General features: G+C 37.6%; 2 protein-coding genes across 9 annotated transcripts in view; one reads left to right on the top strand and one right to left on the bottom strand.

The window, feature by feature from the left end:
• Positions 1-26,468, top strand: part of LOC109426084 (uncharacterized) — a 645,679-nt gene that overhangs the window by 463,242 nt on the left and 155,969 nt on the right. The gene's annotated exons all lie outside the window — the stretch shown is intronic.
• Positions 1,132-26,468, bottom strand: part of LOC109418410 (inositol-trisphosphate 3-kinase A) — a gene marked incomplete at its 3' end in the record, with an annotated part of 124,189 nt that continues 98,852 nt past the window's right edge. For all 6 annotated transcript variants that reach the window (XM_062855683.1, XM_062855680.1, XM_062855685.1 and 3 more), the window contains 4 exon segments: positions 1,132-1,253; positions 1,316-1,446; positions 3,760-3,832; positions 11,741-11,917. In XM_062855683.1, the coding sequence (XP_062711667.1) occupies positions 1,132-1,253; positions 1,316-1,446; positions 3,760-3,832; positions 11,741-11,917 (503 nt within the window).

The following is a 26,468-nucleotide window of genomic DNA, read 5'->3' as shown; positions in this document are numbered from 1 at the left end:
TTATACATATCATGGTTTGTAATAATTATGCTATATTTTTGTTAGAAGCTTCTAGTCGGGACATATACGATACGATTACCTGTTTAGAAGATGCCCAGTGGCCAATTTTCCCGAATCCCCTGTTTTACCATATCAGCACATTTTTGAAAAAAATGTCTTTCAAATAAAAGACATTGGTCACTTGAATCGGTAAAAAACATCTTTTAAAATTTGAATTTCTGGATCATAATGACCCCAATGCATTAATCACTACTTTTCTTAATTCCCGAAGAAGGTGAAGTAAGATTTCATCAGCTTTGCACTCTTCATCAAAATAGTGATGCTGGGTTAGAGCTTAGCGCAAGGCATTAGCACTCTTGTGCTGTAGCTTCTGATTTGAATCGATTGGGCGGCATTTTTTATTCGAACTTCACATTCTTTGATCGGTTACACTAAAAATTTTCTTCTAATCGGAGGAGCCTCTTAAGGCGAAACTGGATCCATTTCCTCACTTTTGGTTTTTGATTTTTTATAAAATAACGAAGCAATATTTTCAAAATCGGTTTTCATGCACATGTAGAGTATGGATCAAGGTATCTCCTGATTTTTTTTCAGATGGAAAATGTTTTTAGTTTTGCAGAAACCATTTTGAACCAAAATTTCACAAAAAAATGGTTTCTGCAAAAACGAAAAACATTTTCCACCTGGAAAAATTCAGGAGATACCTTGATCCAAAATCTACATGTGCACGAAAACCGATTTTGAAAATATTACTTCGTTATTTTATGAAAAATCAAAACCCAAAATAAATGAGGGAATTCTTCTAGTTTCGCCTTAAGCAACTTTCAAGCTGCTTTAGATGCTAGCGACGTGTCTTGCTCGCTTCCGATTACGTTCAGTGCAAGTATCTTAAGCAGCTAAAAAGTTCCGTACGGGAATTTATTTGTACTTAACGGAACTTGAAAGTGTACTTTGTTATCGGAGGTGACACTTTATGGTTACTTAGATTTGGTCGCGGAGCTTGTATTCTCAAACATGCATGGAACGCGAATTCTTCCGGTGTAGGTAAGGTGACTAGAGTAGGTATGATAATTTCGAAAATGCACGAGTTTTATGTTATATTAGATACTCACCTCTATCCGAAAGCCGAGCGTCGAGGTGCTGGAGATCGTTTCCCGCCACACCATGTAGCGTGGCTTGGTGACACCCTTGGCGCGGTGTTCCTCCTCAGTCGGTGCGTTCGGGTCGATTTGGATCATCTTTTCGTACATGTCCTGAAGAAGCGAAAAGCAAACATTTGAGTACCAATTCAAAGAGTATAGTAATAAGTACACACCTTTCGCAATTTCGGCTTCTCTTTGGCTTTGGAAAGCTCCTCCTCCAGGTAGGTCCGTACGCCAATCTTGCAGTCCATTACGCACGGCTGGTAGAAGTCGGTGAGCAGATCTTGCAACTGGATATAGGTGGCTACATTGATTGCATGACGGAGAGTTAAGGAATATTTTTGTTTTGTTCTGCTATGACATTTACACAAATGATCGTTTAGTTAATTATGTGAAGATAGGTGAAAATTTCTCGCGGAAGTGTCTGAATAGTGTGGATGCCGCAGAACGAAGATGTCAGATAGTGAGACATTTTCTCTCGATTTTGTTCTCCTGGTTTCCATGCTCGTTTTTATGGGTGACCTCGTTCCATATTATAAAAAAAAGATGGTGATGAAACTTTGTTTAAACGTTCTACAGAAATAGTGGAGCGGACTTGGGGGCTGTCCATTAATTACGTAAGGGTTTATGGGGGGAGGGGGAGTCTGAAAAATCTTACGCGCCATACAAAAATATTTGGGTTTTCATACAAAAATTCTTACAAGGGGGAGTGGGGGTGTCGAAAAATCGTAAAAATGCCCTTACGTAATAAATGGACAGCCCCTTGGTGTGATGGTTAAAGCACGTGACTATCACGCCGAGGACCTGGGTTCAAATCCAACTCCCGATGAACTCACAAAAGGTGAGTTCTTCGGAAAGGAAGTAAAGCGTGGGTCCCGAGATGAACAAGCCTACGGCTGAAAATCGCGTTTATACAGATAAAAAAATCTACAGAAATAAGCTTCCAATTTCGAATATTTCGGGCCACAGTGCGGCTAAAACAATGAAGTTAATAAAGTTGATAATGATGTAATTTACTGCTGCATCAGCCCAGGTAGGTATGTAGATACGTATGCAGCTGTTCAATTCATTGGTCGGCCGCACATGCTGCTGATTACTTCTAATCATATTCATTCCGTGGGAAAATTTGCATATTAATTGGGTTAACGAGGAAACCCCACAACCACACACCGGGCGCACACTTAGGGGAGGAGCGCATCTGGCTGGGTTCGAAATGATGACGTTCGTCGTTCGCGTTCGGATGGAATCGAATCTTGTCATTTCGCTGCTAGTTATAATGAGGGTGAATGGTTTTCGCGGCTTACAACCGAAGCGAAGTAGCCATTGATTTATCACACGTGTGTGATGTCGGATTGTGTCGGATCTAGTAATCTCGCGGTTCAGGTGGAGCAGAAAAACAACTCGCCTGCTGTTTGTTTTGATTAGAGAGCGCCAACGTAGCTAAATTAAAGCAAATCGCAATGTGCGCGGTATCTACTGTGGATAATCAAGTCTCTCACTAATAATAATAAAAATTGATTAGGGTGGTCCATTCCATGATGAATGCTAAATTAAGAAATTCCAAGTGTTTACTCCCATGAAGTCACTGATTTTAAATGCGACAAGAACACATTGTTCCCGGGGCCCGTGGTGCAATTGGTCACACGTTTGCTTCGTAAGCAGATGATCATGGGTTCGATCCCTGCCCCGGCACTTTCGTCAGTTGCTCTTTCCCCCTGAGAGCAGCTGACACTGACCCTCTTCTGAGCTCATGGCTCAAATGGACCCGGATACTTGGACATTGGCGAGCGGCAACTCATAATGGACCCCTAATCGGACTGGAAAAAAGAACAACGAACAGCCACACATCAACATCCTCGTGCTCTTCATTCTACCATGATAGGGTAGAAAGTGAAAGCAGCGCAACGGCAACCAGTTCGAAATAGTAGAATTAGAACAGAATACATTTAGGCACTGTACAAAGGTTAAGTACAGCTTCCAATTGGAATCGCTAACGCAGTGCCCTAGTGGACAAACGAGCTGTAAATAAGGTTAAGTGTTTGAAGAATTAAAAAAAGAACATATGGGTCAAGTTTGATTTCAGTGTGCTCATAAAGTTGATCGATTATTTTCAAATTTCACTACAACGTCTTGGAGTTTACATCAATAAACTCAGATGACGAAACCTCGGAATTTTCACACGCCATGGTTGACCCACCCTAGTGGTAATGCAGACACAGAGTATCAGAGCGGCGCGGTTCTGTGTTCTAGCTAGGGTGCGGCGAGGCGTGACTGTTGTTGTTATTTGCTCGGGAATAACAATTACAAAACAGTAGCTAAACCCTTTACTTCTATGTAATGTAGTATGTATAGAACCAGGTAGGTACTGAATGGCGACGCATTAGCACCCGCCCAGAGATACAATAGTGGAAAAAGTTGGCCGATAACATCACCAAGTGGCGGCGGGTGTGCATTTTTCACGTCATAAATAATTAATTAAAACATCATCATTAAAGCGGCAAAACAACTATTCGTGTGATAAATACCGGGAGATTTCTAGAGAGGTAAGTGAATGAATGTGTGTTGTTTGGGAGTATGATCAATTAACGATTGTTGTTACGGATTTGGAAAAGGATACATTCACCATCGTCGCTGTTGACATGGCCCTTGTACTCTGGGACGTACGGTCGGAGTACGTCTTTCATGAGGACCTGAAATAGAAGGATAAAAGGAAGAACGTCATTTATTACAGAAGATTTTGACTGAAAATGATATGTTCTGGAGGATTTGGCTTTTTCTGTATAGGAAATCCAAACGATAAAATTGGCATTGCTCGACGTTTCGTCCTAATTTATTTGGCCTTTTTCAAGAGTAAAGCTGTCAATTGGTGTAGGCTAAGCTAGATGTATTTCTGTACTGTGATATCTCTTATAGAAATAAAATATGTGAAACGATGTTTATAATCGCTTTGTCGTGCGGAATCGAGCCTCCCACCTACCACTTGCTCGATCACAGCTTTACCCTTGAAAAAGGTCAAATTGGGCCGAAACGTCGGGCAATGCCAATTTTATCGTTTAGATGCCCTAGACTGAGAAAGTCAAATCATCCAGAAGTAATTTATTGTTATTAATATGGATGAACTGAAGGAAATGTAATTGAGCGCTTAGTTAACCCGTATCGGCCTGAGTTGGTGCAAATGAACAAAAAATCTCGCAGTTCAACGAATACTCAACGGATTTGAATTTTTTTTTACAGTTTTCCGTACATATATATTTAGATTGTAAAGTGGACAAAGAACGTCGAAGTGGTCCCTGTGGTCGGAGTTATTCCGGTGGATCACTGAGTCAAATTCTCAAAAAAAAGGGATGTTTTTCGGTTCACAGCATGTTTTTCATTATGACTCACAGATAAATTCACTCTATTTCCGTTGAAATTTTCGCCACAGAGAAACAGTTGTCACACTCTCATTGTATCCCATCGATCACCTTTTTAACGGTTGATTCAAATATTCAGTAGTAGGTCGATCGACCACTCGCTGCGCTGGTATCGTTTTTGCTCCTGTTTGACGTTTGCTCACTACCGCCATCTAGTAACGGCCCGGCCAAACACAGTACGTTTAGCATTGGGCGATTACTTTATCGTGACGATGTTTTTTTTTAAATTTACGTCTGTTTCTCTGTGCTTACACCTTACATCAATGAAGAACGAGTATTGGTCTCTTCTGCAAAGATGCAGAAAAATATATTGTTTGAAAGTTTTCCGAATAAACTAATACCCAATTTTAAGAGTTATGAGTCATTTTTTGTGGACAACCCACACTGTTTCCAAAGGCCTAATTTCGTGATCGAAATAATTTTGGTCATGAAAAAATGACTTTAGATGTTTAGTGTCTTCGAAGAAGTTGTTTGGCATATCAGAGTCCTTCTTTTGGAAGTATCACTAATGGGAGAAGTGAGATAGAAAGTTGATTTTTTTCATTAGTGAGGAACACGTGTTTATATCTTTAGCAAAGTTGTAGAAAATGCAATTATGAGAAACCTTCCCGAACTAACTTTTGTTCTATCTGCTTAATTTCTAGAGATATGGGCCAACGATCTCTCAAAATCAGGTTATTTGTTGTATTTTTTCCACGTACTTTTAGGAATTTTTAAATGCTGTACAAAGTTATCCAATATGACAAAAAAACGTGTTTCTTTTGAAGACGGAAACTTTGTATCTTTGATATCTTTAGAGATATTGCGGCTGACACAAATTTCGATTTTCTCGTCTGTTTGGAAGCAAATTGTACGTTATATCGAAGCACAAAAAACGAAATTACTTTTTCTTGAAAACTCATGTTTTTCATAATTGGTTTTGCAAATTTCACCGAAATCATTGATTGGGGTTGATTTCACATGACGAATTTTCGATAGAAGGCTCGGAGAGTCGAGTCACATATACCAATCAATTCAGTTCGAGGAATTGAGATGCTGTCTGTATGTGTGTATGTGTGTATGTGTGTATGTATGTCTGTGTACAAAAAAGTTCATTCACTTTAAAAGCACTTCCCATTGACCGATTCAACGGATTGTAGCTCGAATCGAACCGGAATTTTACCACATTGTTTGCTACTGAAAATGGTCCGAATCGGCCAAGGCGTTCCGGAGTTATGGTCATTTTAGTGATCCGGACCATCACCGGTGAACTGGTCCATGCAAACTGAACCAAATCCTATCATGCGAGACATCAATTTGCGCCAAGTTTTGTAAACTTTTGCATTGATGACGAATTTTATACGGAAATTAACAATGGAGAGCAAAATCGACGATGTCAGCCAAAAATTCAAGATGGCGACCGAAAATCTATGATGGCAGAACGGGCGGCTGTTTTAAAGTGTTCTAGGCTCTAAAACCATGCAATGTTGATACATTTGGTATGGACAAGATATCCAGAGTGACCAAAAATGACGACCAGAATATTAAATATTGTGGCCCAAATCCAAGATGGCGGCCCAAAACTCCAGATAGCAGCTGTTTGAAAGAGTTTTGGGCTATAAATCGCATGGTTTTGATATGGGTATGTTTTGTATTGAGAAGATGTCTGGAGACCAACTAAAGTATCCAGGAAACCAACTATGAATCTGTGGAGACACCCTTATCCATCGTATTGGGGTTTTTGGACAACCCTAAGTAAAATGCACCACTGTCATCATTGTTGTTACCGCGTGCGATACGAACGAGCGTAATAAAGATCAATTAGTTTAGTTGTAGTTTATTTACCGCGTTTTAGTCAATTCCGACGAGAGAAACACCTACATTGGTGACCCCGACGGTGCCGACCACCGTTATTTCGAAGTTTCAACGTGAAATCGGTCGTAAAAATCGTGTCCGTCGTCGAAGGGAATTCGAAGGGAAGAAACTTTCCTTATCGGTACTTCGAAAGCCGCCATACTTGTAGACATGACAGAAAATCGTATCCAATATGGCAGCTCAAAATTCAAGATGGCGACTGTTTTAAGGAGTTTAAGGCACTAAAACCAAGCAATATGGGTATATTTGGTACAGGGAAGATGTCCAGAGTCAATGAAAATAACATCCAAGATGGCGGCCCTCCATCCAAGATGGCGACCATAACATCCAAGATGGCGGCCCTCAATTCAAGATGGCGAATGTTTCAAGGAGTTTTAGGCTCTAAAACCATGCAGTATAAGAATAATTTGATATGGGGAAGACGTAGGGAGTTCAAAATTGGCGACCAGATAATTCAAGATGGTGGCCGAAATATACAAAGATGGACTGTACAAAATACCTCAATGTACAAAATACCGCAACGCTTCGTTCAGCTTATAAGACGTAACATACTCTGTTTAGTTCACTGAGAAAGTAATTTAATTGGATCTTGAACATATACAGCTGCAGCATTAGCTTAAGGTGTCATGATGCATCACCAAGCTCTCATACGAATCATTGACTTTTTGCTTTCCAATGATTGTTTGCCTCGCGTTTTTGAAGTGATAAAAAACTGTCAATCTTGCAGCCACGCAGCAGAAAAAGTATCATCGCAATCACTACGAGTGAGCAAATAGGATGATACTTTTTCATACGACTATTCGCTTTAGTGGCCGAGAATTATCACTTTGAAATTTCGAGCCACATATCCAATATGGCTGCCGATGCTGGTGATGCCGTAAAAAGCCTTAATATTTTACTGTACCAATCGATGAAATCGAAGAAAATCTGATCATTCCGCGCGTCGTTTTTTACGGACAAATCTTAGGTGCCTGTGATAATATTAAAGAATATCACAGAAAACAGAAGCCAGTTAAACGACATGATTCCTTGTGCCATAAAGGATTTTTGTCAAACGAATAAAAGTGTGATATTCATCAACATGTCACTTGAGTTTGGTTGAGATGGTTTCTCGAAGGCACGAGAAAGGCACCATCACCGCTTGGTGGATTAATTTGGTTATTTTTATTAGAATAACGATCCACGTGCAACAGTGCCTGCATCTCAACAGAAATCCTAAAAAAATCTGGTGGAGCCCTTGTAGAAATGCCGGAGAAATATTAGAGAAATTCCTAGATTGGCACTATGACTATTTTAAGATTATCGCTGGAATTCCCCAAGAAATTAGAGCTGAAATTCTTACGAAAAATCCTATTGTGATTCCTTCAGACATTCAGACATCCTTCAAAATTTAAGGCTGTGATTCCTTCAGGGATTATTCTTAAATTTAACCTAGTAATTCCTGTAGAAAACCCACTTAGGATTCTGTCAGAAATTTTTGCTGGGATTCCTCAGGCAAATCCTTTTGAGAATCATCCATGGGGACTTGGAGGTCTCCTAAGAGCAATTACTGAGGAAACTCCAGCGGAAAGAATTCATGAAGAAATCCTAGTAGGAATATGGGAAGGGATCCTAACTGGAATTCCTGCTAGTGTTCCACGACAAATTCCTAATGAGAGAAATCTTTAAAAAATCAATAGAGGAATTTGTATAGCAAATGGAGAAATCACAGGATGGATTTGTGAATAAGTACTCAAGTGGACAAACCAATTTATGGAACAATCTCAGTAGGAATTTCGCATCAGGCATTTATGGAGGAATTCCTTCAAGAAGTTGCAATTTTGCTAGAATTCTTCAATCAATTTGTATCAGGAATACTTCAGGAATTCCTGGCGGACTACTAAGAGAAATAGCTGCACAAATACCATCTGGAAATGCTTGAGAAATCTCAGCAAGAATGTTTGGAGAAATCCTGGTAGGAGTTCATGAATGAATCCCAGCAACAATTTCTGGAGGTATTTCTAGAAGAATTCCTAGAGAAATCCATGAAGAAATCCCGAAAAGAACCACCGGAGCGATTTCCGGAGAAATCCATGCAGTAATCCCAGCATAAGTTTCTGGCAGAATCCCATCTGATATTTCTGGAGGAATTTCAAGAAGATTTCCCAAAACATCAGCTGGGGTTCCTCTAAAAATTCCTCCAGGATTTCCTCCTAGGAATTCTCTTGAAGTTCTTTCAAGAATTGCAGCTATGAATCCTTCAAAGATTTTTGCAAGGATTTCTCTTTGTTTTCGCTCCAGTAATTACTCCATAGATTACTTCAGGAACTCCTACTAGTATTTCTTCGAGAATTCTTGCTGAGATTTTTCATGTATTTCCAGCAGGAATATCCTAATGTATTACTGCGGATAGATCACAGAAAAATCCTCGAGGATTCCTGCCAGAAATGTCTAGAGGGATCCCAGCAGTAATTCCCTATAACAACTAAAAAGCAGTAGGAGCACAAAATTTCTGGAGAAATCCATGCAGGAATCGCTGGAGGAATTCCAGAAAAAAATCTAGTAGTAATGCCAGAAGAGTTCTTGGAAGAATCCTTGGAAAAATTTCTAGAGAGGATTCTTGGGAAAATCTCTAAAGGAACCACGGGATGAATTTCTGGAGAACTTTCGTGAGCAATATATGAAATTATCCATAGAGACACCGCTGGAGAAACTATTGTGGGAATTTGTGGCAAAATCCCCGGTGAAATTCATGAATAAATTCTTGAGAAAATCCTGGACAAATCATGGGAGGAATTCCTGGAGGAACTTCAAGTCGACGAATCCTTGATGGCATTTCCACAGCAATCTCATCAGGAATTTCTGGAGAAACCCATCAGGCCTTCCTGGAGGCCATTCGAGAGAGATCTCTTGGAATTTCTCCAGAAACGCCTGACGGGATTCCTCTAAATATTCTTATTGGGATAGTTTCAAAGGTTTCTACAAGGATTTACATTTCAAGGATTCCTCCCTCCAGAGATTTCTCTAAGGATTCCCATAGAAATCTCCATTGCGATTCCTCCAGAGATTACTTCAAGGATTCCTTTAGAAATTTCTCTTAAAGTATCATCAGATATTCCCTCTAGGATTTCTCTAGAAATTCTTGTAGGGGTTTCTTAAGCGTTTCCAGCTGGGAATTTTCCAGTGATTGCTCTTAGAAGTCATCCATGAATCCCAGCAGCAATTGCCTGGAGTAAAACCAGCAAGAATTGATAAACAAATCTCAATGTGATTACTCCAATAGGTATTACTGTCAACATACTAAGAAAATTTCAGTAGTAATCCCGCTTTTTTCGTGTTTATCAAAAAGAATAAGTGAGAAAAAAGAGACAGCTGTCTACCTTAGTGACTGCAATTACATAAGGTATTCCAGTAATAGCTCCTGCAGGAATGCTAGCTTCCCTGCTGGAATTTCTCTAAAATTCCGCCTGTGATTCCACCAGGGAGTCCTGCAAGGACCAGGAAAAGACCAGTTGAGATGCTGGTGCTGTTCCACTTGAAGCGTTATTCCAATAAGAATAAAAACAGAAGGAGGTGTGTTTCATCACAAAGAACAACTTTGTAAAACAAAAGAAAAATCTCAAAAATCTAGACTAACATGAAAAAAGGGCGTAACAGCCATTGCGAATTTCTGCTTCTCCCGTCCCCCCTGGGCGTATTTCCACTTATTTACCAGTAACAGATGGAGCAGATTCCCCTCTATCTGGTAATGGGATAAGTTTTTTATAAATTAATTAAAATACGCTTTTCACGCGTTGGTCTAGAAATCACTAAAAAAAGCTATTACGAAAAAAAAACTGTTTTAAGGGGTCGCCTACCGAATATATAATCATGAAATTGAGCAAATAAGGCTCGGAAAACTTTCCAACAAAATATTGTTCTTCAAATTTGCAGCAGACAACAATACTCTATCTTCATTTATGAAAAACGTGAATTCCTGTCGCACTTTTAGATGAATTAATTACAAAAGTATAATTTCCATAATTAACAGTTACGTATATGTAATTTATGGACAGGTTTCTTGAGGAAATGCTTCTGGAGTTCCTCCTACAATCCTCCAAAGTGCTTTTGTTGGTTCTGGATTGCCCCAAGGATTAGTTCTAAGACTACATCAGGAGCTCCTTCTGGGATCCTTTCAAAAATTTTACCAGAAATTTCTTACGGGATTCTTCCAGAAGTTCTTTCCAGGATAGCTACAGGAATTCATTACGGAATTCGTTCAGTAAATTTCAGAGATTTTCTTGCAGGGATATCTTGAGGACTTATCCAGGAATTCCAAGTGAGTTTCTTGCAGGATTCCCTTATGGGATTACTTCAGGAATTTCTATAGGAATTCTAAGATTGATCTAGGAAATCCATCCGAGAATCCTCCAAAAACTTGCAAGAATTTCTTCCGGGACTCCTTCAGGAACTCCTTCCGAAACTCTTTTCGAACTTCCTGGATTGCTTCAAGAATTCCTTCTAGAATTCCTCTGCAATTTTTTTCTGGGATTCCTCCTAGAACTTCTTTCGAGAATCCTTCCAGTACTTCTTACGGGATTCTTTCGTGAACTCTTTTTAGGATTCATCCGGGAACTGCTTCCGACTTTATCCAAAATTTCTCTAGGAATTCTTTTTATGATTCCTCCAGGAGTTTCTTTTGGAATTTCAGGAATTCAGCAATTCCTGCAGACGTTCCTGGGATGGAAACCCTCCGGAAGTTTTTTTGAGGCCTTCTTTATGGAATAACTCAAGTAGTTTTTTATGAAGTTCTGACAGTAGTTCCTTGAAGAATTTCCACATTTTTTAAAGTAATAACTTTTCCAGAAATTCCTTCTGGACATCCCAGAAAAAAAAAACATTCCAATAGAAAATACCAATCTCGAAAGAAATTACTGAGGAAGTCTTGGAAGGAATCTCGGAATGAATTTCTGGAACTTCTTCTTATTCTTCTTCCTTATTGCTAAACGTTCTCACTGGAACTTGGCCTGTCTCTCATCAACTTAGTGTTCTTTGAGCACTTCCACAGTTATTAATTGAAGGGCTTTCTTTGCCTGCCATTGCATGAATTTGTATATTGTGAGGCAAGGACAATAATACACTATCCCCAGGGAGTCGAGAAAATTTTTTCGACCTGAACGGGAATCGAATCCGCCGTCTCCGGATTGGCGATCCGTAGCCTCAACCACTAGGCCAACTGGAGACCCTCTGGAACTGCTGGAGAAAAATTCTTTGAAGTTTTAGAAGGAATTCTGGAAGTATTTTAGAGGGAACTTCTCAAGGAATCCATAAAATAAACTCAGATGGAGTTCCCTGTATTATCAAAAGCCTTACCTTAAAGCACTTCTCCTCCTTGGGGCACAGCTTCTTCAGTACCGTGCCCTGGTCCGGTCCGGCCTTGAAGTTGCCCTGATGGCCGGCTAGCTGCACCCACGGGTACCGTTGCTTTTTGTACGTCTGGAAGAATGGCGTCCACTGGACGATGTTGCGTAGCTTTCGCCATCCCGAGGGCTGCAAAAATCAAAGTTAGAGAGAAATGAAGAAACACGATTAATTTACAGAAAATAGACAAATTTCAACAATTGATGTAAAAGGTTATCGAGAGCAGTTGTTTACTTGAAAGGGATCAAAATACCCAAACCGCAAGGTACCTACAACAAACATAACCACACACTGCTCAAGGAAATGAAGTACGCACCACGCGGTTTCGATTTCCGCCGCATCTAGTCATCCAGATGTGACACCGAGGAATCTGTCAATGTGCAATCCTAACCTAGATGTTGTTGGTGCGGTGCGGAGCAACCGCTGCCAATACGTCATCGTTGAAGACCGGTATTTGTGTAAGTTGACACCGGCATGTGAAACTGGCTGACAACGAATGGCGAACATGCTTGCTAATGAAGTTTGCACTGTTTTTTCAGCGGAAAAGACAACGATCCGGCGGCTGTCACATTTGCTTAGCTCGCACTAGAGTAAACATGGTTTGTGGTAGGTGTGTGCATTACTGTTGAAGTAGGAACGGGGAAGCGGTATAAAATGCCTTAAATTCTTAAAAACGTATTCAAAATTTGCGAATGTTTTCTGAAAATATCTCATAAAAAAAAATTATGGCACAATTGTGAAAACAATTCTCATAATAATTCTGAGGAGTTTTCGTGGAGAGTACGTTTTACTCCACTCTCCCGCCATAAGTGCACTTTGACAACAAACATGCAACCATATTTATTTACGACGACTCCCTTTAAGCTTTTGTTGCCGGCGGCCGTTATCTACTCGGAAACAAATCGAGACTTGCCGTGCCGTATTACATAACTCACTACTGTCAACGAAGGCGTAAGTGACGGGACGGCTGCTTGGCTAATGACATGGTTGGTGGTCGACACTGACGTCAAATTAATTTGATATACGATACCGACGCCGGCCGGTCCGCCAGACCTGACCAAACCGACCTGGTGGTACAGTGCCACCAGTGCTAGAGGTGCCGCGGTCAATACGGGAGGTGATGTGAATTTCAATTAGTCGCGTGCCGGCGTCAATCAAGCACCACTATTGCGCGCAGTGTGACCTATTGGGCGTGGAAGGAAGGTTAGGAAGTTCGTGCCGTAGTAGGCGGAGGCATATGTGGAATGATTTGTCACTTTGCTAAACGGTGTTAGTAATTGGCTGACTCGTTTCGCAAATTGATGAGGAGAAATGGTCAGAATTTTGTGAGTTATTCCTCCGAAGACTTAACGCCGTACCTCCGAACATTATATGTATTATAAGTTAGTCTTGAAAATGATTGTGTTTAAATACAATGGATCACTAAAACAACTTAAACGGCCGCTCTGGAATGAATAGATAGCGCCACCGTAGCCTTGTGTGTTTGACACAAGGGGCCAGACACGTATAATTCTTGGCAAAGTATATTATAGTATACTGAAATAGATTAGTGCATCGTAGCAAACTCTGCGACCGATTTTTTCGATAAACAATGTTTGTTTTCTGTTTCATCTGTCACAGCCTTGATTTCAGCCAGTACGATTACTTTGATGGTAATACATTAATATACAATAATATACATAAATAGATTAATATACCGCAAATATACTAATATACATACTTCTAATACACTCATTATGCTAATACGTGTCTAGCCCCTTGGTTTGACATAACTTGCCTGCTGTCACAAAGCTAATGTCCATATACAGTGGCGCCTTTGTTTACATACGGTGAATGCTAGCAAACATTGCTTCATTGATCCATTGACTTTAAAAACTAGAAACTATTTGTACACAACTTTGACAAGCAGGCAAAATCGTTAAAGCTGTGCCAACTAGATTGTTCGCAAAAATATTCCACTGCAACGTCAATGCATTAGATAGGTAATCAACTCTATTACACGCGATCGTTGTAGTTTAGACAGTTCGCGTGAGTTTTGCTTTGAAAAGTCAAACATGCAGTCATATCTTGGATATATTCATTGACTTACTACAATCGGAATGGACGACGCCGTTAGTACCGCAAGCAGGGGTACCAGGTGATGTTTTTGAATGTCTTTACATGTCTTAAATTTTTAGAGGAATTACAGAGGAAATATTTTGGAGAAATTCCTGGAAGAACGTTTAAGTAATTCGTAGAAAATTTTCAGAAGACGTCCTCTTAGGAATTCCTTGACGAGTCTTGGAATAATATTCTGTAAGAATTTTTAGAAGAGCATCTGGAAGATTCTTTGGAGGAATGATTTGAAGAAGTTTTGTTTTTGATGAATCTTCGAAGGAATTTTTAACAAAGTTTTCGAAATCACCCTAAAACCCTAAAAACTTTGCGGTGATGGCGCCTTCCTCGTGCCTTCGAAACCCCATTTTCAATCAAACTTAAGGAACAATGGTGAATATTTGCCACCATTTTGGATTTAAGTCTGCCATCTTGGTTATTCTGGTTGCCACTTTGGACTCCAGACTTCTTCCCCATACTAGATATACCCATATTGCATGGTTCTATAGCCTTAAACCCCATTAAACAGTCGCCATTTTGGATATTCCGGTCGCCATTTTTAAACTCCGGACATTTTCTACATATTATCAAATATACCTATATTTCATGATTTTGGAACCATAACCTCCATTAAACAGCCGCCTCTTGAATTATGAGCGCCATCTTGGATATTCTTCTCGACATTTTAACTCCGGGCATCTCCTTAATACCAAATATAGCCATATTGAATGACTTTAGAGCCTACAACTCTATTCAACAGCCGTAATCTTGAATTTGGAGCCGGCATCTTGGATTTTAGACCGCCATATTGGATATTCTGGTCGCCATTTTTGAACTCCAGACATTTTCGCCGTACCAAATATACCCCATATTGCCATCTTGAATATTAGACTGCAATCTTAAATTTTGGGCCGACATCGTGAAATTTCTAATCGTCAGTGTTGATTTCCGCCCAAAATTTGTCAACCATGCTAAAGGCTACAAAAACCGCCGCAGTTTGATTTGTCGCGTGATAGGGCTTGGTCATAACCAGGGTGGCCACTCAGAGCGATAAATAAAATTCCCGAGTTTTTCCCGGTTTTCCCGGTTGCTTTTTGAAGATTTTCCCGATTCTGGAATATGATACAGAGTGATAAATAAACGTAACCTGCTAAGAAAAATTTAAGAGATTTAATATTGAATATTTTCAAATCCTTGTATTTAACATAGCATTCATATGACCCTTAAAATAAGTTTATAACTAATTTACTAAACATTTCGCTAAGTCGTGTGTTGTTTGATCTGTTTATATATAATGATGGGCATTGAAGCTACAAAACTTCATTTGAGATTCGTTAAATTCGTAGATAACCAACTAGTACAAATTATGCAGTTATTAAAGAAAAAAAAATCAATGAGAATAATCCTTGGGGGGGGGAGGGTTGGTGGGGTTGTGGTTTCGAAATTCCTAGAGAAAACACTATGAATATGATTTGTTGTACGAATCTAATAATAGCAAAAACAATACTTGGTAAGTTCGTTTGAGGACTAATAGGCAATAACAGAACGCCCAGAAAAAAAAAAACATCCTAGATGAACTTCTGGTGGACTATCTGAAAAGATTACTCGTGAAAGAATTTTAAAATAGGGAAATTTTCTGGAGAAATACGTGTAGTATTTTTGATGATCGTTCTTAAGTTATTGCAGTGGAAAACCAGTGGCGAACTTATGGTAGCGTAAATGGCTACTGCAGAGAATCAGGTAGGTTTCTTAGGCTGAAATCGTAAATTCTAGGAAAAATTTAAGAGATCAAAGAAATCTTGATTATTGTCTGAAATTGTCTAGCATCACTTATTTCATCAGCGATTGCAATATGAAATTCTAAGAGATTAATTTTCTGACCACATTTTTAAATATGTTAGGAATTTCTCCAGAAATTTCTGAAAGTATTAATTTAGAGACAGATCAATTATTTGGGAATTCTCTAAATTCCCCTGAATTTCGTGGATCAAGAGTTTCACCAGGAATTTATGATATAGCTTCACAAAAAGGGATTTTTCAAACAACTTACTTCAGTTTTCTCCGAACACTTTTTTTCACCAATTCAACAAAATTGGTGATAGAACTTAATGAAAAACGACAGAAATTTTTCAAACAAATTATTAAAAATACTTTAATGAACTACACTAGGCGTACTTTAATTCTGATATTCTTCCAAATATTTTTCACTAATTATTTTTAAATTGTAAAGAGTCCATTAGACGGGCAAATATATTTGTCATTGTACTCCGACATTTATCCAAGGTTGCCATGATTCACGTTGTGTTGGTCATTTGTTGTGTGGCCAAATATTTGACATCATAGCAAACAGTCTAATGGCACCTTACGAATGTTTTAACCAGAATCACTCATACAGATTTTAAAAAATTTTGATTTAAATTTCTTCTGGGCATTACATCAAGAATTTCTTGGAGCAATTCTTTAAAAAATCAATCAAAAATTTGATCAGCATCCTATCCGAATCTCACAAAGACTTCACTTATAGGCTATAACAAATATTCTCCTAGAGATTGTACCAGGATTATTTTCAGAAAGAACTTATATTTTTTGTTTTATAGAACTTTTATAGGACGTTTGATGCTTCCTGAACATGTATATCCTGAAATGTAGAAGGGTCATATGAATCTATAAATATTTTTATTTGTCTCAACCAACCTTTCCACCAGAATGTTCTTTAGAATATCTTTTAAATTATTCAAATTGTGGTATTAAGTAACATCACTATGATTCACTTTAATTACCATTACTCGGAGACAAGATATTAATTTTCAAGAAAAAAGCCAGTTCACTCAACAGTTTTTGACTGCATATCCCACACATTCTCGTACTTATGCTTCTGGAGACAGTATACATTTTAAAAGTCGCCCGAGTGTCCATGTTGGAAATTCCCGGTGGCAAGTAACAATTCCCGAGGTTTTCCCGACTTTTTCCCGGTGGTTTCAAATTCCCGAGCTTTTCCCGGTTTTCCCGAAATTCCCGACTGGGTGGCCACCCTGTCATAACCCACCGGAACGCCTTGACCGATCCGGTCCATTTTCTATAGCAAACAATGCGGTAAAATTTCGTTTCGATTCGAGCTTAAATCCGAAAAATCGGCCAATAGGAAGTGCCTTAAAAGTGAGTGAACTTATTTTGCGCACAGACATACATACATACACACATACATACATCATCTCAATTCGTCGAACTGAGTTGGTTGGTATATGTGACTTGGCCCTCCGAGCCTTCTATCGAAAATTGATTTTTTTGAGTGAACATTAGGGTGGCCCACACTTATATGAAAAACAAAAATTTCGCAAAATGCCAAGTCTTACCTCCTAAATCAGTTCTTTTGGACTCCCAGAAGCTACGTTCAAAATTTGAGCAAAATCGGTTGAGCCTAAGGGGGCGCTCAAAACGCTTGAAGTTTGTATGGGAAATCTTGGCCAAATGTATGCAGAAATTTTAAGTTTTCGAATTTTGCCGCTAGGTGGCGCTGTAAGCGTTCAATAAATGAACCCTTTGGCATTTTTGTAGGTGACTATATACCAAAAAACTTTGTCGAAGACCGCTAAGTGATCCGACGTCTGTGAAAAAAGTTATACCCTAGGCAAAGTGAGGCAAATAATTGAGATTTTATTATTGATATTATTCCTTTACATGTACTGGAAAAATATCAATAATGTTTCACCTCACCTTACCTAGGGTATAACTTTTTTCACAGACGTTGGATCACTTTGCGGTCTTCGACAAAGTTGTTTGGTATATAGTCACCTACAATAATACCAATGGGTTTATTTATTGAACGCTTACAGCGCCACCTAGCGGCAAATTTCGAAAACTTAAAATTTCTGCATACATTTGGCCAAGTTTTCCCATACAAATTTCAAGCGTTTTGAGCGCCCTCTTAGGCTCAACCGATTTTACTCAAATTTTGAACGTAGCATCTGGGAGTCCAAAACAACTGATTCAGGAGGTAAGACTTGGCATTTCTCGAAATTTTTGTTTTTCATATAAGTGTGGGCCACCTTAGTGAACATATATCCTTTCAGTACACTTTGGTGTACGAGAAAGGCAAAAAATCACATTGAACCCTTAGGAAAGCTTTAGGAAGACTCCTCGGAACCATTCTGCGAGAAATCATTGGAAGAACTTCTGAAGGTTACATTGAATTTTCTCGGAGGAATTTCTACAGGTATCCTTGACAGATGTCCCAGAAGATGTAATGGAGGAATCAACGAATTAATTCATACAAGAATCCTTGGAAGAACCCTTGGAGGATTTTTTGAAGGAAGTTTTGGAGAAATCTTTGAAGGAATTTTTAGAAAATCTCCAGAAGTATCCCCGAAGAATTTCATAAGGAAACCCTCGAACAAGCTTATAGAGAAATCCCTAAACAAATTGTGCAGGAATTTGCAGTGAAATTTTATGTAAGATCCTTAGAAGAATCCCTGACGTAATTTGTGGAGACACCCTTGAAACTTGTGTAGGAATACTCAGAGGAATTTCTGCAGAAGATTTTTTTCGAGAAATCTTCGGACAAAAGGTTCGATTCTTGAAAAAAAAAACTGCTCTAAGCAACTTTCGGAGGATTTTTTAGAGAAATTTATGGAAATATTTCTAGTAGTAATTTCTATGAGATATCTTGGAAAAATTCTTAAAGGATTTTTTAGAGAAATCCTTGAACAAACATATGGTCAACCATTTTGGGGGATTCTTTTAAGGCATTTCTGTCGATTTTTTTTTAATTCTTAAAAGATTTTCCACAAAAGAATATTATGAGGAAATTCTGTCGAAATTCTCGGACAAATTAATTCGGTCATTAGGGAATTTCCTCGGAAACTTCTACAGGAGATTTAGATTGGAAACATTTTCCAGAAACTTTCAGTTGGTAAATTTAGAATAAATGTGTCTTCTTTTCGTTTTTTAAATCTTCTACAGAATTCTTCATAAAATTAAAAAAAAAACAAATATTTCATTTTTTTCTTGGATTCTTTTCTGAGAATTCTTTTTTTATGATATATAAATTTCTTAAATTTTTCAACAAGCTTTTTTTTCCAAGAAATTATTCGTTTTTCAGAATGTTTAGACAAATTTTAGCATATGCTTCTAGGAAATTTTTCAGATTTTTATTTCAAAGTTTCTTAAATTCAAGTTTTTCAATAGTTTAGAATGAATTTTGCTGGGAAACTGTAATCAACGATTAGGATTCTTTCAAGGTTAAGCTAAGTTTTTCAGGAATGATTTTTCAGATTTTTTGAAGACAACCCTCCTCCGTTTTCCAAGAAATACTCCCTGAATTTTCTATAGGCATTCTTCCGAAACCGTTCGTTAACATCGTTGTAGGGTATAAGTTTGAAAATAAAAACTTCTCTAAGATATTATTAAGAATGCCACGAACGCATTTAAGGAAATATCCTCAAAGCAATTGTTAGAAGATTTCTCCGAGAAGTTTGTAATGTCATCTTTGGAGATATTCTTGAAGAAACCCCTAAGTGGACTTGCTAAAAGATTCCCTTGAGTAATCTTTGGATACATTTTTGGAAGAAACCTTGTAAGATTTGTTGAAAGAGTCCTCATTGGAATTTCATGTAAGGAATTTAAGGAGAAGTATTGTAGATATTTCTGAAAAAGTTTCAAAGAAATTCCTAAAGAAATATTTTTGGAAAAAGCAAATCCGGATTTTTTTTATGAATAGATTGGAAACATTTTTTGAAATAACTCTTAAAAGAGGAATCTCTGGAGGAAAAATTCAAGAAAGCATTTCGAGAAATCCTCGGAAGAAATTTTATGGATTTTTCTTGGAATCCCAGTTCAACATTGCATCAAAATCTCAAATGCATGAGTATCAAGAAGTAAGCTTCTGCCAATGGTGTTATTTTCATTCTGCTCTTGCTCATCTGAAATATGTTATCTAAAAATCAAAAGAGCCCTACTTGGTATAGTGTACCATGGGATTTGTTCGTTCAAAATCGTATATAGGTGCAAAGTATTCGGAGAAAATTCAGATGGAATCCTAAGGAGTTTTAGAAGGATTTGTCGAAACAATTTCAAGAAAAAGATCCACAGATACTTCTGTAAATTTTCTTGAGAAAAATCTTGTAGGTGTCTAGAAAAGTATTAGGAGTATCGGAGTAGTTTCTACAGGCATCCTTGAAAAGTTTCCCAGATAAATTTCTGGAGGAATCTTCGGGAAAAACCTTCGGAGGAATTTCTGAAGGAAGTTATGGGGAAATATAACGTGGTTTCTTTTTTTGAGAATTCCCGTCAAATCCTGGAAGAAGATCATAAAGAATCCTTCGGAGAAAATTCCCAGAAAAATGTATGGACACCCCCAAAAATGTATGGAGGAATCCACGGAGAAATTTCAGGAGTGAGCCTTAGAAAAAAATATGAAATAATTTTCAAAAAGCATTCATCGCAGAAACCTGTAAAGAAATTCACGGAGGAATTTCTGAAGGACAAATCCTCGGACAAACGGTTCGATCTCAGAAAGGCTTCTGTAAACACATTTTGAAAAATAATTTTTAGAATAGTGTTACAATGATTATTTCTCTTTTTCCGTTTCTTATGAAATCCTACAGAAAATAAAAAAAATCTTTTTTTTTTAATTTATGTAGCATTTTTCAGATATGGCTGTATAAACTTCTGAAATATTTTCACTATTTTTTCACAGATTTTTTTTTTAATTTTTATTTCATTTCACTTCTTTAAAAATATATATGCATGAGTTTCTTTTCAAAGTTTTTGATTATTTTTTAAATATTTGTTTGCGAAATCATCCTGGAATGATTTCCAAAATTTTGTTAGAAAGCTTTAAATTTTCTGCGAGAATTATCAGAGAAATTTCTGGAACAATTCTTGGGGACATTTGAAGATGATTTCTTTGACAAACATTTGATAAAATTCTGGAGAAATTGGAATATTGGAGGATCTTTCTAGAAACGTCAGAAAAAAAAATGTTGGAAATTCTCGAAGAAATTTCTTGAACCGTCTGGGAACATCCTCATGAATATCTGCAGAAATTTTTAAAGAAATTTCGGAGGACATCTTAAAAAAAAGGTAAATGAATTCCTAGAGTTGTCTTCTAAGCAGTTCCTTGTGCGGAATATGAAGAAATTTTTGAAGGTATTCCTCTAAGAATTCAACGATAAATCTGTGGGAAATTCTGGGAGAAACTCCTGAAGTGTTTTTTGTTAGAAATTCTAGGGAAATCCTGGTGAGCATTTCCGTCAAAACTTCGTTATAATAGTAACAGCTGTGATTTTTTTTTGAAAAAATTGAAAAAAATGGCGAAACTAAAATGAGAATACTCAGATTTGTTCTCAGAGGACAACTCCAATAAATTATTGAAAAAAGATGCTGTTACGACCTTAGTTGGATTAAATAAAAAATAGCCTTAGGATGGAATGAGAAAGCTTTTATAACACCCTCAAAACATTTTTTAGGTTCTCTGAACGTCCTGTAGGAATCTCCTGATTTTGCTGAGAAAATCAATGATCGAACTTTTCCTTTAGAAATTTCAGTAGAAGCTATTTTCGAAATCCCTGTAGAAATTTATGAATAAAACTCCTACAGAAAAAAAATCCATTTATGAACCCCTCCTGAACACATCTATAAAAAAAACTCTTCGTGAAGCATCTAAGAAGGATCATCCAGAGGAGGTATTCCCATGCCGGAAATAATTCCTGTGGGTTTCCTAAAGAAAGTTCTGGCGCAATCCTTGAACATCTTTTGGGAGAAATTCCTGTATGTAGCAATTTCTGAAAAAACTCTTCCTACAGGGCTGGTAGCGTTCAGATGGCAAAATAATAGTGACTTTAGTGACCAAAAACATTAAAAAAGTGACCAAATAGTGACTGAATAGTGACCTCAAAATTATTGGAAAATTGAAAATATATGCTGAACATTTGATGAATTCCCGAGAAAATCAATGCATATATTTTAGCTAAACTCCAGAGTTTGTGCTCTGTTTGAATTATTCTTTATTGATTGGAAAGTGTTCAATTTAAGAAGCCTCAACTATATTCTCCTATTTTCAAAAGTTTTATTGATAACTGATTGTTAATGACGATATCAAAATACTAGCTCATCATACATATCGTACATGCGACACCTACATTTTATTTGGTGAAATATTTAACAAACTGTAGCGGTTTGACTCAAGTTGAACTTAAATGAGCCAGAGCCGTCGCAAAATTTTATTATGAAAATCGGCTGCAGTGAAATATTGTGATTCGAACAGATGGAAAATTCGACATAGGGTCAGAGAGCCATTAGTAATCCCATGCTTCCAAATTCATCCTTCCTATTTAAAACCAAGCGAATATCGTATCGATTGATTTTGTTCTTTTAGGTTTCCATTAGTGCTCACTTCCAACAAAAAATGCAAAAATAAGTGTTAGAAGCAGCAACGAAGTAGGTACACCGAATCTTTCAGCAGGGCAGTAATAATCATAAGCTATAAAGCTTATTTTATTATCAACTAGCTGTCCCGGCAAACGTCATACTGCCTGCCTTCTGTGTTTTTTTGGCATACAGCTCCATAGGGATGTCCCCGGCGAAGTCATCTGTATGGGAGCCCCCCGTTCCAAAGACCGGGGAGGTCTCACACGAAGCTAAGAACCTCCCCCGGCACCCAAAATAGCCACATACAAAGTTTCACACCGATCGGTTCAGTAGTTCCCGAATGTATAGCGGTCAGACAGACAGACAGACAGACAGACAGACAGACAGACAGACAGACAGACAGAAATTCATTTTTATATGTATAGAAGAAGAAGATTAGTCATTTCTTAAACATTAACGTACACAGCACTTACAGCTTCGGTGGTTTTCGCGGCGGAACAATGATTGTAGATCCATTGCATCCGTACTGCTGCTAGCTTCTACCTAGTCCTATTGAATACTAGAATCAGCAAGCACCGTTTACAAAGCAGAAAACGAGAAAACTATCGAAGACTGACATAAACACACAGAGTAAAGGAACAGACGTTCAGGGGTTCGTATAACCATTCGTACGTAACAATAAGAAACCAATTAAACAGCGCTTTAATCCTGTCCGAGTAAAGATCCCATGAAAAAAAAAACTTGCGGAACTGGAGGTTTTATTCGATTGAAAATTCTGAATTTTTAGAAGAGATTTTAAAACCATTTCAGATAAAATCTCTGGCTATGCCACGGCAAAAAAAAATCAGAAGAATACTCGCTGAAGCATTGTGAAGAATAATGAAGATATTCATACTGTACTCCTGAACAATGTAGCCAGCAATGTTTTGGAGGAACTTCTGTAATTGAACGAATCTGTAAATTCCTGATGAAACTTATGGATTCTTCAAAAAAAAAAACAGGTTGATTGATGAGCTCAGAGATGAACAAAATGTTCTTGAAGAAATGTCATAAGAAACGTTTTGAACAAACTTTTGGATTAATTTCTAAAACATAATAACTCAATCAAATTTGTTTTTTCACTATCACGTGCATAGAGATTTTCATCAGAAACTCTCAAATGAACTTCATCATAAATTCTTTCGGATTTCAGCGAAGAGCTGCTGAACAAATGACGTAAGAACTACCTCCAGTAATTTCAGCAGAAATTCATCACGCATTTGTATTACAGAAATTGTTTTGCAAACTCTAAAATTAATTTAAAAACTTATGATTAACTCGAGATAAACCAATTCAGGGGAATACAATGCACTGTGTGTTATCGTATTTTGATCCGATAAACTTATTTCACACATTTAATCATTGCCAGTTTTTGAATTCGTGGATATAGAGTAATATAATTAAACAGAAATTTAAAATGCAGGAATATTACAGTGTTACTATAAAAAAGTATAGTAATGCTATATGCTAATGCTATATGATCTTAGTTACAAATCCATCTTCTTTTCTCCAAAATACGATAAAACTATAGCTATAACACAGACAAACAGACGTAACACATGCGAAATTTCCATCGACTACGCTTTTAACGATCATTTTAAATTTTCATAGTTGAGGCTTTCACAACCAGAGGCACGCATATCGTTTTCTATGTGTTTGACGATTCACACTAGCGCCTTCTGTTGACGATATGGCACAACACAGTGATTCGTGCAACTTTTCCACAAGGTGATGGTAGTGTGAACTGGGCGATGGATTTCCATGAAAATCGGTCAAGGTGTTACGTCTGTTTGTCTGTGGCTATAAGTCGACATAATAATGGTTCAATGAAAAAATTTTTAAAGCAAGGTTATCAAGGAAAATTTGTGCATCAATTTTGGTATTGATGTTTTACCAAAGTTTTTATATGATTTTCTAAATGTTGTCAGATTTACGAAAATAGTGACTTTAGTGACCATTTTACTGAAAAAAGTGACTTTAGTGACTTTTTCTATCAAAAAAATAGTGACTTTTTAGTGACTGACTCGAAAATAGTGACCAAATCACTAAAAAGTGACTCACTACCAGGCCTGTTCCTAGAATAACATAGACGAACTACTCCTAGATGAATCTCTGAAGGATCTCGGCGTGCAAAATAGCCGTATGAATTGTCTGAAGAAACTCCTGGAAATCGCTTGAAGCTGAAAAAAAAACAAACTCTTTTTAAACATTTCTGAAAAAAATACTTCTTTTGAAAACACTCCTGAAGAATGCATATCAATGATGGAAAACTTAAAAAAAAAAGAAACTCCCTGTGTTTCTGCCTCCTGGAGGAATTATTGAAGTAATTACTCCTGGAGCGATCTTTAAAAGGACCCTTCCTGAAAGAACTCTTAAAGAATTCTGCGAAAAAAACTACTAAAGAAAAACTAGAGGAAAGCTTGTAATATTTCCTGGAAAAATCTGTAAACAAACTGCTCGTTTAGGTATTCCAGAAACAAAATATTCTTGAAAATAGCTCTGAAGGAATTCTGCTAGTGAATTTCTGAAAACTACATAAAGAAACTTCCCTTGGAAGTTTCTCTGAAAGAACTCTTCCTGCAGAATCCACAAGAAACTTCTCCTAAAGAGATCCCTGAGAAAACTACTGATAAACGGCTCCTGGTGGAGAAGTAACATTGAGAAATATCTGAAGAACCACCCAACCCAACGAAATACTTCAAGAAAAAACTGAAAGAACTCATCTTGGACGAATTCCTGAAGGAATACTAAACGAAATAAAAATAAAGTTTTCCCAAAACTTTGTCAGGAATTAAAAAAAAAATCAGGGTGAATTGCTTTCTGAAGTTCTTTAAAAACTGCCTGATAATAAAACTCTTTAAGAAGTTCATGATTTAGGCCTTGCCTGATGACCAATGTGGTACAAATTACTAATATTTGTATAATTAGTTTGGATATCATATCAAAAGTATTATGAAAGGACAACAATGTCCTTAGAATAATAAGATTGAATATTGAATTGTCTCTCGAATTCTGTTTCCGTCTAGTGTACGTCTATTTTGGGCACAATCTGAAGTCAATTCCTGGCACACGTTCTACGTGACATAATGGTTTAATTATGATTTTGATTTGATCATAGGTATTTATTCGATAAGTCGGTCAAACTCTTCGCAATCCATGTCAAATTCTTTGTACAAAGTACTTTTGAGCAGAGAGCTCTCAAATTGAGATGGAAGTATGTAACTTTATAATAACGACCAAAATATTATAAAATTTTTTTTGGTCCATCAGATCATAATACGCTATTACAGTGCAACGAAGAAATATTTGTCTGTGGTTGTGAACTAAGATTTTTTATATGCAGCAAATTATTGTTTACATTTTACCGACGGGAAAAAAGTGATTTTTTTGATCTATTGAACAGCTTTTGCTGCATTCTGCAGCAGTGGAATCCACAACTTTGAAGTGCCACAGAGCTTTTGCGGGATGTGAATTGTAGGCCGGTTCAACAAGTGAATCTGGCGATGTGAAAAATTGAACGGAGATGGAGAACAATTCGGCTGATTGCTGCTTTGTTGAGGTTGCCTTCGTCGCAAGCAAAACGAGAAAAAAAATGTCAAATCATAAGTAGAGTTAAAGTAATACGAATTTATATAGGGAATAGTTCTTGATAGTCTACATCTTTTTGCTCCCATCTGATGAGTCATTGGCAAAGGTAAGTTGGAATATCTGTAATTTCGTCTAATTTCCGTCTGATATGACGGAAATTAACGCATATGAAGAAGTAGATTTCAACCCTATTTCACTTACCGAATTCTAACTGTACCTCTTAACGAACGTCATCGGTGATGGTAATTGATCTCGCACTTGTTGATTGGCATTCCAAATACACTGACTGGCTGAAAACCGCAATATATGCGAATCGTTTCTCGAATTTCGTCATTCTAAAAATAACATTCCATAGATCCCTCTTCTCACAAAGTGCTACATTTCCACAACCGCGTCGCGTCGTCCGTCACATGCGCCATGCCACCGCAAATGTGCTCCACTTGATGCTCCACTTTGCGACGATACGCTAAATGAATGACATTGCTGATGCTCTGAATTGAATACACATTCGGGTGCAAAAGCCTAACAATATAAACAGCGCAGCAGCGGCGCGAAAGTCTCGCGAAAAAATGGTGCGAACTTTATATCTATT

The sequence above is a fragment of the Aedes albopictus genome, chromosome 3 (genome assembly GCF_035046485.1).
Source record: "Aedes albopictus strain Foshan chromosome 3, AalbF5, whole genome shotgun sequence".
Lineage (NCBI taxonomy): Eukaryota > Metazoa > Arthropoda > Insecta > Diptera > Culicidae > Aedes > Aedes albopictus.
This window is presented reverse-complemented; position numbering and strand designations above follow the sequence as displayed.